Source organism: Rattus norvegicus, chromosome 12, assembly GCF_021556685.1.
Source record: "Rattus norvegicus strain SHRSP/BbbUtx chromosome 12, alternate assembly SHRSP_T2T, whole genome shotgun sequence".
In the NCBI taxonomy this organism is placed as follows: Eukaryota; Metazoa; Chordata; class Mammalia; order Rodentia; family Muridae; genus Rattus; species Rattus norvegicus.
In genome coordinates, this window is record NC_141545.1 from 8,555,053 (window position 1) to 8,567,479 (window position 12,427).

General features: G+C 41.3%; 1 protein-coding gene across 1 annotated transcript; it reads left to right on the top strand.

The window, feature by feature from the left end:
• The first annotated feature begins 3,029 nt into the window (after positions 1 to 3,029).
• Positions 3,030 to 10,141, top strand: Cd209al1 (CD209a molecule like 1). Its single transcript, XM_087579632.1, has 6 exons — positions 3,030 to 3,231; positions 4,270 to 4,359; positions 5,781 to 5,864; positions 7,287 to 7,453; positions 8,491 to 8,600; positions 9,578 to 10,141. Coding segments are annotated over exons 1-6 (594 nt in total). The 5' UTR covers positions 3,030 to 3,230; the 3' UTR covers positions 9,720 to 10,141.
• The last annotated feature ends 2,286 nt before the right edge of the window (positions 10,142 to 12,427 follow it).

Consider the following 12,427-nt stretch of genomic DNA (forward strand, 5'->3'; position numbering starts at 1 on the left):
GCTTTCATAGTCTCTGTTGAGAAGTCTGGAGTAATTCTGAAGATCTGCCTTTATATGTTACTTGACCTTTTACCATTACTGCTTTTCATAGTCTTTCATTGTTTCATGTATTTGGTGTTTTGGACATTATGTGACGCGAGAAATTTCTTTTCTGGTCCAATCCATTTGATGTTCTGTAGGGTTCTTGTGTGTTCTTAAGCATCTATTTTTATTGGATATATTACTTATTTACATTTCAAATGTTATCCCCTTTCTCGGTTCCTCCCTCTCCCATCCCCGCTGCCTCGCTGCCTCGGCTTCTCTGAGAATGCCGCCCTTCCCACACACCCACTTCCACCTAACACTTGGCATTATCCTACTCTGGGGAAACAAGACAGCATCTCTTTCTTTAGTTTAGGAATGTTTTTTTCTATACTTTGAATTAAAGATACTTACTGCCACGATATTTTGAAAAATCTTTGCTATCTTCTGTACCTATTATCCTTAGGTTTGGTCTTCTCATTGTGTCTTTCCTGGATGTTGTTGGTTAGGAGCTTTTTGAATTTTGCATTTTCTTTAACTATTGTGTCAATGTTTTCTATGGTACATTGTGCCCCTGAGATTCTTTCTTCTGTCAATTATATTCTGTTGGTGATGCTTGTGTCTATGACTCCTGATCTCTTTCATAGGTTTTCTATCTCTGGGGTTGTCTCCCTTGTGACGTCTTTATTGTTTGTATTTCCATTTTGTAGAACCTGAATTGTTTTTCTTTAATATCTTCACCTGTTTGATTGTTTTCCTGTAATTCTTTAAGAGGTTTTTGTGTTCTCTCCTTAAGGCTTCTACGTGTTTATATACGGTCTGTATTTCTTTAAGGGAGTTATGCATGTCCTTTTTAAAAGTCCTTTATCATCCCAAGATGCGATTTTTAAAACCACATCTTGCTTTTCCCGTGTTTTCAGTTAGTCAGGACTGGTTGTGGTTGGGTACCTGTGTTCTGATGATGTCACGTATCCTTTGTTTCTGTTGCTTTGGTTATTACCTTTGCCTCTTGCCATCTGTTTATCTCTCTTATTAGTTGATCTTCTCTCTGACTGGAGGCTGTCCCTCCTGTTGTCCTGTGACCCTATGATCTTAAGAGTGAGAGCGCTCCTGGTAGACCAGCTCTCTACTGATAGGATTTGGTTACAGGGTTCGGTGAGACAGCTTTAGCCATGGGCGAATATGAAGACTGGAAGGATCCTGTTCCCAGCTACTCCTCGGTTTCTGTGCCATGTGTACTTCCGGTGGGTCCCTCTTGGACAGTTATTTGAGCAAAAGTGGTGGTCTCACCTGTGGGCTTAGGAGTGAGAGCACTTCTGGGAGACCAGCTCTCTCTGTACAGAACTTACATATGGAGGGATGTGGGATAACCTTAGCTCTAGGCCAGATGGAATCCAGAACGATCCTGTCCATAATCTTAAATTTTTAAATTACTTTGAACATGGGAATTTGAAGGAAAGAAAACTTTGGATGGTTTCAATGAGGTTTTGTGCAGTCCAGGCTGTGAAAAAGGAATGAATATCAAGAAGGAACAGAAGTACTGTAAGTCGGCAGCAGAGCACATATCATCAGCATCTGCTCACTGTCTCTGAATCTCTGTAGTGCCAGTCCAGGAAGGAGGCAGTTTAAGGTGCACAGAGCTCACAGTCACTAAAAGAAAGGAAACACATATCTTAAAAAGGCACACTCAGAAGTTAGCAGAGAGGAATTTCGTGAAAATAAAAACAAACAACAAACATAAATGCACCCTCCACATGAAAATGTCAATATGCTCTTGGGTATGCTATTTTCCTTCCCTGAGTACATTTCTACTTTTCTATTTTTGTTCATTCATTTCCTCACTCATTCATTGTGGGTGTGTACGCGCGTCTCTCTCTCTCTCTCTCTCTCTCTCTCTCTCTCTCTCTCTCTCTCTCTCTCTCTCTCTCCCTGTGTATGTGCATGCACATGCCACTGTGAGTGTGTGGAGGTCAGAAGATGACTCTTTAGAGTTGATTCTCTCCCTTCTATTACAAAAATCTCAGGAATCTTACTCAGGTCACGCATGACAGTAAGGCTTTACTCCCTGATCAATCTCCTTCAACCATTATATTGCTTTAAAAAGCCACCAAATTTGAATTCATACTGCCTTGATCTGAAGTGTTTCTCTGCATCAAAGCAAAGGAACAGATTTCACATTAGTTGAATCCCTAAAAGTTGAAAGAAAATCGTAGGCTGCTATGAGTGACTACATGGGGCTGTACTCATCTCTAAATTCTAAGTTATTTTTACCCCAAACATTAAACAAAAGTAAATGTTGATGATTCAGTTCCAAGAGTCAATCACTAGGCATTACCATGAATAAGAAGATCAGCAACACAAGGCAGGGATCCTAGAGTTGAGATTGGGTTTCCAGGGAAGGAACTTGCTGATCTTCATCATCGGTCCAGGACACATAACAAAACAGTCTTATTTTGAAAGTTGAATCTTTCTGTTTTGACTTTCCTAAGTTTTGTCAAGAAGAGTGTGGGATACATGCATATGAGGCCTGAGGTTGATATTGGGTATCATACTTGACTTCTATTCCACTTATTCCTTGAGGCAAGGCCACTCAATCAAGCCCAGAAGTCATCAAGTTGGCTATTCTTTCTAGTGCTCTAAGATTTCACTGCCTCCAGTGTCCAAGGTTATGGTTAAATATGGGCTTCCATCTCCATACAAAAGACATTAAAATAAACATGCGGTTCAATGGAAATAATTACATTTATAGGAGTGTGCAAATTGTCCATCCGTAAGTTGATAGGCACTTCAGTAGGTTCCATTTCTGAGTTACTGTAAGTCCTGCAGCAATGAGCATGCGTGAATACAAACCTCTGTAGTAGGCTCCAGAGAACCTGATGCAGTTCCCAAGAATACGAAGGCTGCATTGAGAGATTCTCTGCTAAAAGCATCAAAGAGATTGATCAGTAACAATGGACCAATACCCTCTACCCTGGGCTTCTAAACTTTCTGCTCTCCCCCGGAAACCCAGGAAAGAGTCTATTTCATCTATGTTAAATCTTCAGACTCCTTACCGTAGCTCATGTGGTGACTGTCACCACTTCTCTTTTACTCTTCCTGGTTGAGTGTAGGTTTGAGGAGTACAAAAAGGTTTTGGCAAAGAGAAACTGTGCTCCCCAAATTCTACACACTTGTGGACAGCAGTGAAGAAGAGCATTTGCAACAGAGAAAGTAAGAAATATCTGTTTCTTGGGTGAAACTAAGCTAAGACTCAGGGAGCTTAGGGTTGAATGAGAGGGGTAGATCAGGATTCAGCATTTTTAGCCTCTAACTAATGCTCTAACCATCCAATGAATGATCTTGTAAACAGAATCAGTAGCTTGTATAAAAGCTTTGGAGCAGCTTTTTTTTTTTTAATCTCTAAAAGGATAAAGATACTGAGAAGGGAACAGATGAGGTAGTCCTTAATCCTGGGAAAAGAGAGACTGCAATAGTAAATATTCAGTTTCTAGAAAGATTAGGGCTGCCAGTCTATTTCTAATGTCAGGGGAATGGAGGATGTGAAATTGGAAACTGGCTCAGAAGGAGATGAACACTTGAGATCTTGACTACTGGACACTAGAAAGGTAGACCCTGGAGACCAGAGTCCTGAGTCCTAAGAAAATTGATTCTGAAAATCCACAATCCTGAAACCTGAGAAGGGTGAACTATTAGTCTTTAGATTCTTGCTTTTCAAAAGATGAAAGCCAGGGTTAGGATTTTTTGCTCCTAATGAGGATGAGGTTTAATAATTGATTTCTGGGTTTTAGAGAGGGGGAAAATGAGTCTATCCTCCTGTTCTTGGGAAGTGAGGCATGTGTTAGGTGAGGTGAATACTGGGAATCAGGAATCCTCAGTTTTGTGGGGGCAAGGATGGGTATAGAATGCCCGAGACTTTAAGTAGAGCTGGGGTCTGAGTGTTGATTCTGTGGACATGGCTTCTGAAAACTGAACTCCTGGTTCTTGGTGTAGTAGGGACTGAACATCTTTCCTATTGGGTTCCAGGGAGTTGAAAACCAGCAGATTGAAATGCAGGATCCTGAGATAGCTGAGGCTGGAAAGAGACTTCTGATGCTTCTTTAGTGGATTATGGACAGGATAACTGAAGCAGTAGTAGAATGATGACTATCTGTATTTCTGCGTTCAGAAGGGGAAAGACACTAGGCTATCCCTGGTTTAGAGGGTGGTAGGAAACTTGGCCTGATGGACCACTCAATTCTCTTTCCTCAGTGTGTCTGGACCGTAAGCCTTTCATCACTGTGCTGAAGCTCATCTCCGTTGTGCTCTTGGCTGCTCTCATCATAGCAGTCATTGTCAAAGGTCAGAAACCTTTAATGTTAGAGCTTCCTGCTCTAGTCTCCTAGTACATGGGTAGAGGTGGTACTGAAGCTGGAACTGTGGGCTTACATGTCTTCTGGGAAGTAGCCAAGGGTCCTCTCAGAAAGAAGTAGTTTCAGAGGCGTGGTCTGACTCCATTTACCTTTGTGGTCATGCTTCCCTGGGCATCAGGATTTCTCATGATCAAATGAGACACATTCAAGTAAGATTCTGGGATTTGGACATGATGTTCCTATGAACCCAGTACATGGTAGTTAGATCCTAGTTTGCCCTGCCTTTACAATTTATTTGTGAATTCCATACATGAATAAAATATTTTGATCAATTCTAATATCTCCTCCCTGTCTTCAAGTTCCTCCCCTCTTCTCCACCACTACTTTTCCCTCCCAGTTTCAAGAACTACTTCATGTTTATTATCCTCTGAATACTCTTAGTGTTCTCTATGTACATGGGTTTAAGACCATTTACTGGAGCATGGGTATTCTCCTGGGGCAAAAAACCCCAATAACCCCCTATCCCTCCTGACTTCCATATTTTTCTTCATCCCTCCTTTTCTCCCTCCTACTCTACCTCCCCCAGAAGCTTTAAGTTGCTGTTACAGAGCTACAGTTGAAGCTTCCTGTGCCCATTTTCCACCTTTGTTGTGATTCTGACTAGCTTGAGTTTCTGTAGGTTTGAACTACAGCCACAACACTGTGAGTTCCTATGAACAACATGTCGGAATCTCTATTTCAATCACAACTTACTACAAAAAGAAGCTTCCATAAGAAAGATTGCTAACTTGTGGTGACCTAAAATTTGTATCTCACAGAATGAACTAATCAGACTTAATACCTGTCTCTCAACCTGTCTTTCTCTGTCTTTTTCTCTCTCTGTATCTCTCCAGCTCTCTGTCTCTATTTCTCTCTCTTTCTTTCTCTGTTTCTGGGTAAGAGAGTTAAGAAGCATCTGCATGTGGCTTACCAGACTCCTGTGTTATGATGTCCAGCTTCTGTATGATCCTTTTCAAACATGCTATGCTGAATAAGTCGTCATATGAAACTTCATGTGCCTCCCTGAAAGTGTAAGAGGTTCAGGTGTTTCTCTTGTTTGGAGGAACATCTCGGAAGGCTCCTGTGGCCAAGCTCTACCATCCTGTCATGGCACCTAGCTCTCTGATTTTTATGGGAAGCTCTATTCAAGGTGTTAAGGGGAAACCTCTTCTGCTTTAAGCTCCCATTTTATTGTTTTGCTTATCCCTCTGTTTTCTTTTGAAGGCTCTCTGAACTAGAGTCATGGTCATAGTCTTGAAGCCATTTTAATAAAGCTAACCCCTCAAGGATGATTATGTGTCTGATCCTTTCCTGAACTCTCTTCGTAGATTTATCAGCACTTATTATTTTCATTTTCTTTTCTTTTCATAGGCACTGAGTTTCTTACATCCCAAGATTATGATCAGCAAAAGCAAAACATTCACCAGAAACTGGACCAGGTGAAGGCTGGACTAAGTAAGTTAACAGAAAATGGATCTCCAAGAGCATGGAAAGGTTTCCACATGGGATGAAGCGACTGCAGAGACTGGTTCTCTAGTCACTCAATTTCTACACCTGTTGAATGAGAACACTGAGGAACATGAAAGATATAAGTTACTAGACAAAATAGGCCTTGCCTACAGTCCCTTAGTTTCTAAATATGTTGAATGTTAGCTAGGATAAATATTTAAAATGGTACCTCCTGGATTCATGGGGCCATGCACACAGAAGACACTCATTTAAACCAGACTTCTAATGTCTGTTTGAACATTTAAAAATTCTCCTATTCTATGTATTAGGGAGAGCTGTCCTAGATCCCCTGGGTTATCTTGGAGGGAAAAGACTCAGGAAGTTAAGAGGCGAATGGCTGTGACTGAGGAGGTAGATCAGTGAATAAAGTGCTAACCAAACAAGCTTGGGGACCAGAGTTTGGATCCACCACATCACATAGAATTGGAGCAGAGCCACACAGGCCTTAACACAGCAGTGGTGGGGTCCAGGCACAGCCCAGGGCTCACTTGCTAGTCTAGTCAAAACAGGGAGTCCTGTGTTCAGAAAGAGCAAGTCTCAAAAGTAAAAAAAATGCATGAAAAAGTTAGAGATAAAGGCATAGAGAGAAAGAGAGACAGATGAGACAGAGACAGAAGAGACAGAGACTGAAGCCAGGCTATACTGAATGGCAGCAAGGAACTAGATCAAGTACCCTGATAAAACTGCATGAAGAAGTTGACAGGGATGTGTGATAGGGCAGTTCTGACAGGAATCTGAAGAGAATGAGTGGGGTGTATTTGATCAAAAGATATTGAGTGTGTACAGACATTCAGTTTAAACCATTATGGATTCGAAGTAGAGTGAAGATGCATATGTAGGAGTGTTCAGAAGAAGGAAATTAAAGTAAGAAATGTTCTAATTAAAATATAATCTCAAATGTAAACAAGCCAAAATGATATTGTCTGCATAGAGCAAATAATCAAAATTAAATAAGAGTACATTTCTAATTAGAAATTTTTGTTAAAATATAATTATATAAATTCCCTCATGCCCTCTGTCTACATTCCCTTTCTAAGCACCCACAACTCTCTCAAATTTTTAGCATTTTTAATTTCATTTTTGTTGTTTCATATACAGAAGCATTTTTAAAAAATAATGACAGTGATCGATGAAAATCTTCAATATCCACTCTAGCCTCTACTTGCACATACACAGAACAGTGCACAAACACATGTGCATAGGCATGAACAACACACATCCAAGAAAATATCAGGAGAACGTAAGGAAATGGTTCCCCTTGTACAGTTTCAAGGAAGGAAAAGGATGTAATCTCAAGGATTTGAAAGTCTAAACTGATGCAGGTACCTTGGTAACTTTGTATATCCACCTGACTCATTTCATAAACAGAACACCTGTGCCGCCCTTGCCCCTGGCTGCTCTTCCAAGGGGACCAGAGCTTGTTCCAAAGAAACTGTTATTTCTTCTCCAAATCTAAAAAGAATTGGATGGAATCTGTCAAGGCCTGCAAGTACATGGGGGCACAACTAGTGGTCATAAAAAGTAATGAGGAGCAGGTACGTTGAGCTGGGCTTTTCTATTCTATGGGCACGATTCTGGTTAAATGGGATCCTTCTTACAAGGTATTTTTTACTATACTTGAAGAGGTGAGAAATGTACATTCAGATAAATACAAAGTGGTACCATGAATATATGAATTAAGGAATAATTAATATGTAGGAATCTTTTGGAGTGCTGAACAGAGTTTAACAAGCACTTACATTCGTGTTAAATGCCCTGATTTGGGGCTCCAGGATGACTTGATGGGTAAAAGTGCTCGCTGTGAAGCTCAGGGGTCTGGGATCCACACAATAAAAACAGAGTCAATTGTTAGAAGTTGGCCTCTGACCTACACACACACACACACACACACACACACACACACACACACACACACACACAGTGAGAGAGAGAGAGAGAGACACACACACACATACACACACACACACACACACACACACACACACACACACACACACACACATGCACCTTGGCATCTACACCCTCTACACCCACACATGAATTTTATTTTTCTGAAGAGAGAAATACTAAAGAAATTTTCAAAAACTATGAATCACCAGACCCTTGTAAGTTTGGGAAGCTGGCAGAAGGTTTCTCATATTATTATTTTAGTTGAACAAAGCATAAGAGGAAAAGATGGGCTAGAAGCTTAAAATTAAAATCTGTCAAATCACACCACACACTGCTTCTAAATTCCGAGTCCTCAAGAGAGCTGTGTGACACCTGGCCTGATCTTTTCATGTCTAGACCTGCATGTGTATATGAGTGTAAGTGTAAAGATGTGTGTGTGTGTGTGTGTGTGTGTGTGTGTGTGTGTGTGTATGTATGTGGAGGTGTGTGTGCATGTGTGTGTGTGTGTGTGTTTGTGAGTGAGTGTCTGTGTAGTGATCCTATACAAACACAAGTGTGCATTCATTGTTGCAGTAGAAAGCTGGGGTCTGACTGCAAGCAGGAATTCTATTCCTAGATACCAAGAGGAAAAATGTGAAAATGATAGCAGAAATCCAGCCTGACTTCCCCCTTTCCCTTCCAGAGTTTCCTGCAGGGGATTTCTAAGAAGAAAGGCAATTTCTGGATGGGTCTGTTATACAATAACAAGGAAAGCAAGTGGCAGTGGGTGGATGGCTCACAGCTGCAAGGGAGGTAATACAGTTTGTTCTGGGTGGCTCCATGATGCAGGAAGGAGTTGTGGTTTGTACACACTCCTTGGGGCCCTAGGCATGGGAGTCTGCTTGTTGGAATGTTATTGAGATGAGTTCTAATATGATTTTGCAATTCTATCATGTGATCTGAGGGAGGACATTACAACATGGTAGATATTGCAGGAGCAATACCTATATTAATATATCAATATTGCAGGATATTGGGAGGATCAAGGCCAGTGTTTTTCTTTTGATGTGTATGGAAAGAAATAGATAAGATTGTATACCAGGGTAATTTGGAATGTCAGTGGGATCTTAAATGCCATAGTTTCCCATTTTCAGTAAAAGCCATGCTTAGTGGTCATTCAAAAATCACACATGAATGGAATTCACCTGGTCTCGTGTGTCTAGGCAATCTTTATTCATATTATGGTTAGCAAGTTACAGAGAAGCTAGCAATTGACTGAGTCCATTTATCAGTGATAATGGGCAGAGGAATTTTAAGCCCCAGTATATTTGTTAGACAAGGCTTTGTGCTCTGAATCAATAGGATGGAAAGTTTTGGGAGGAGGCTGTACTAAACATTGGAAAATGGTATCTTGCTGAAGGACTAAGCCAATGAAAAATAATCGGGGACAGAGAAATGTAGAAAGGACGATAAAAACGACTGCTTTGCTTTAAATATTTGTGGCAGTTGTTTGTTTTGTTTCGTTTTGCCTTCTGTCTAGTCCACCACCTGAATCTCCAAAACCTAAGATAAAACTGCCTGAATTTCACAGTACGAGTCTGTGAATTCTGTATTATAGAATATTGGTTTCTCACAGAAATATCTTAGGCGTGCTGTCAGGGTCTGAGTGAAGTATGGCCTCCATATGCACACAAGACAGAGAAGGAATAATCCCAGTGCCAGAAGTTAGAAAAGGTTGACAACATAGGGATGGGAAAGAAGCTCATGTTCTTTGGGGTTTTCAATTTCAGGAACTATTGGCCTGTAGGGGAACCCAAGAAGCAAGGAGTTGAATATTGTAAAATATTTTCAGAGAATGGATGGAATGCCCTCCCATGTTCCCATGAGGCATTCTGGATCTGCAAGAAGCCTGCACTGCCCTGCCCTAAGTGAATACTGTTCCCCTCCATGGTCTCCATACAGGGCTCTTCATCATCTAGTTGAATTTTAGTTCATTTTGTTTTTCTGTGGCACTTGGGTCTCAAAATTCCATCTGAGTTCTATATTTCCAGACACCTTGTCTTTACACACTCGGTCCACTCCTGTGTCCTCTCCTGGGTCAATAATTTACATCGGTTGGGGTCAGGGTTTTGCCATGTTCTGAGCTTTCTTCCTGGATTGAATTCTGGGTTGCTTATCACTCCCCTCACTTGCTGTTCTCACTCTTCCTCCTGAGTGTGGAAGGAAGAGTGACCAGCCATCCTCCTGCATCTGTTGTCATGTTGTTACTTCCTCCAGCTGTTGCTTTGCCTACACCAACACCAAGAACTCCATCTCTTTGGTATCATCAGCCAAAATAAACAGTTTCACCCATATGCTGCTTTCTGTCTGGTCATTTTATCAAAGTAACAGAAAAGTATTTCAATCAAATCTACTGCATAAGAAGTGGAGTTGGTACAGAGGTATCAGGTGTGTTGAACCTATGGATTCTGGAACAGACCGGTCTATCGGCATCTATCTTGGAGAACTCATATATCTAAATGTTTTTATTAGAAGAGGGAGGTACAAAGACAGCATGAGCAGTAAGCCTGTCTCCTGAACAAAATACTCTTATCTACAACATTTGTCTCCTTTATCCGCATAATTAGAAAATTGAAGTTTATTTTGGCCACTGCACCAAGTGCTTTTAATTTTCTTGAAACAGACATGTTATTTTTCATAAAATTAAACCTATCATCCACTTACTGTTTTCCCACAGGGAATGTCTATGAACATACTAGCTAGCTCAATAAGAAAGTATTCTCACACTGAATGGCAGGTGAATACACAGTCTCAAGGCCTCCCAAGAGTCTGAGAATAAGTGATAGTTGTAGACTTAGCATTAACACAGACATAGACATAGACATGTTCACCCTGTACCCAGATCCCATGGGGATAGAGCTGGATTCTCAGAAGCGCGGCCAAACCTGAGAGCACAGATCCTGCCAGGAAAAAGCTGGTCCAGGAGTGTTGACACACCTGAGGGCACAGATAAGACCACCACTTCTGTTCCAAGGGACCTGCCCAGAGCCTTCAGGACGCAGGAACCAAGGAACAGTCTGGGACATGATCCTTCTGTTTTCTGTCTGTGCCTGGAGCTGAGCCTGGGCCTCAGCTCCCTGTACCTAGATCCTATGGGAAGAAAGCTGCAGTCTCAAGAGCGTGGACAATCCTGAGAGCACAGGTGAGACCACCACTTCTGCTCACATTCCTGGCCCAAGAGGAACCCACGTGAAGCCCTCAGGACAGGAACCGAGAGGCAGTTTAGGACAGGATCCTTCCGTTTTCCACACATGTCTGAGATGACCCTATGGCAAAGTTCTCTATACCCAGATCCTCTTGGGAGAGAGCCTGTCTCCAGAGGTGCTGACACACAGGCTTACAGGAGGGTCAGCCACTGTCAGAGACAGCAAGACCTGCTAACACCAGAGATAAGCAGATGGCAAGAGGCAAGGGCAAGAACCTAAGCAACAGAAACCAAGGCCACTTGGCATCATCAGGATTCATTGATGTGAATACTCCTGGTGTCATTTGGGGAAAGTTTTCTGAATTCTACAGCAAAAAAACCCCACCGTTATGTCTAATGTCATAGGAAGAAATTTTGTAATGAACCCACAACATGGATGAAGATAAGTCCTGTTCATGAAAGCTCATCTAAACCGTGATAAAGACAAGGAACTGGTGAAGCTCACTCAGTACCTCAAGGAGATGGCCAAGCTTGAGGACTTCCTGAAACCGAATCACAAGTACTGGGAATGGTATCCATCTAAGAATCGAGGACGGTAGTTACCAGTTACACTCACAATTGACGATCATTGGAGTCCGTGGACCTTTGTTCCTTTGCTAGGCATTACCATGTTTGTGTTCGACACTGAAGCAGATGCTGGGGTGCCTCGCTGTAGTCTTCCAATGCTTTGTAAATTCAATTTTGGATTTTTGGACTATCATAACAAAGCATTAAAAAGCAAAACAAAACAAAAAGTTTTCTTCCCTCTGTGTTAATTTACTCTTGAAGAAATGTTCTCAGGCATTAATTATTGAGATGTTTCCCAATCCCTAGAAAATGCAAAAAAGAAAGGAAAATGAAAAGTGGAGAAAAATTTATCTACCAGTGTCATCTTGTGACTTTGGAAATGAGTTTTGTCTTATGGTTTTTATCCTTTTTTTCTCCTTGGATACTGAGCTGCCTGAGTCTGAGACCAAATCTATCTCCAAACTAGCTAGTGTTCTATCAGTGGTCATATCTTGCCACATTAGTTATCACTGCAGTTCTCATGGTTCATATCTAGATGAGACTGTTGATGACTTATCTACTCCTAGAAGCTTGCACAGAACCTTCCTGGACTATAGTAATAATTAGAGGAGAGGAAGTGTCCCTATCACTGCCAGTTAGATTTGTCCACATCTTGTGATAAAACTGTGGGGTCTCGTCAGCAATGGTTTTTACCAACAGTTTCTATTGAGTAACCAAGAGCAATATGACCAGACTATTACTTTTCCTTCTCTGAGTTGAACAGAGGAGAAACTGAGTTTTGTATTCACTGCAGAAAGTGAGGTTGAGTAGGAATGAATACTTTCTACAAACATTTTTTCTATGAAATGCAAGAGGGAATTCTGCCATC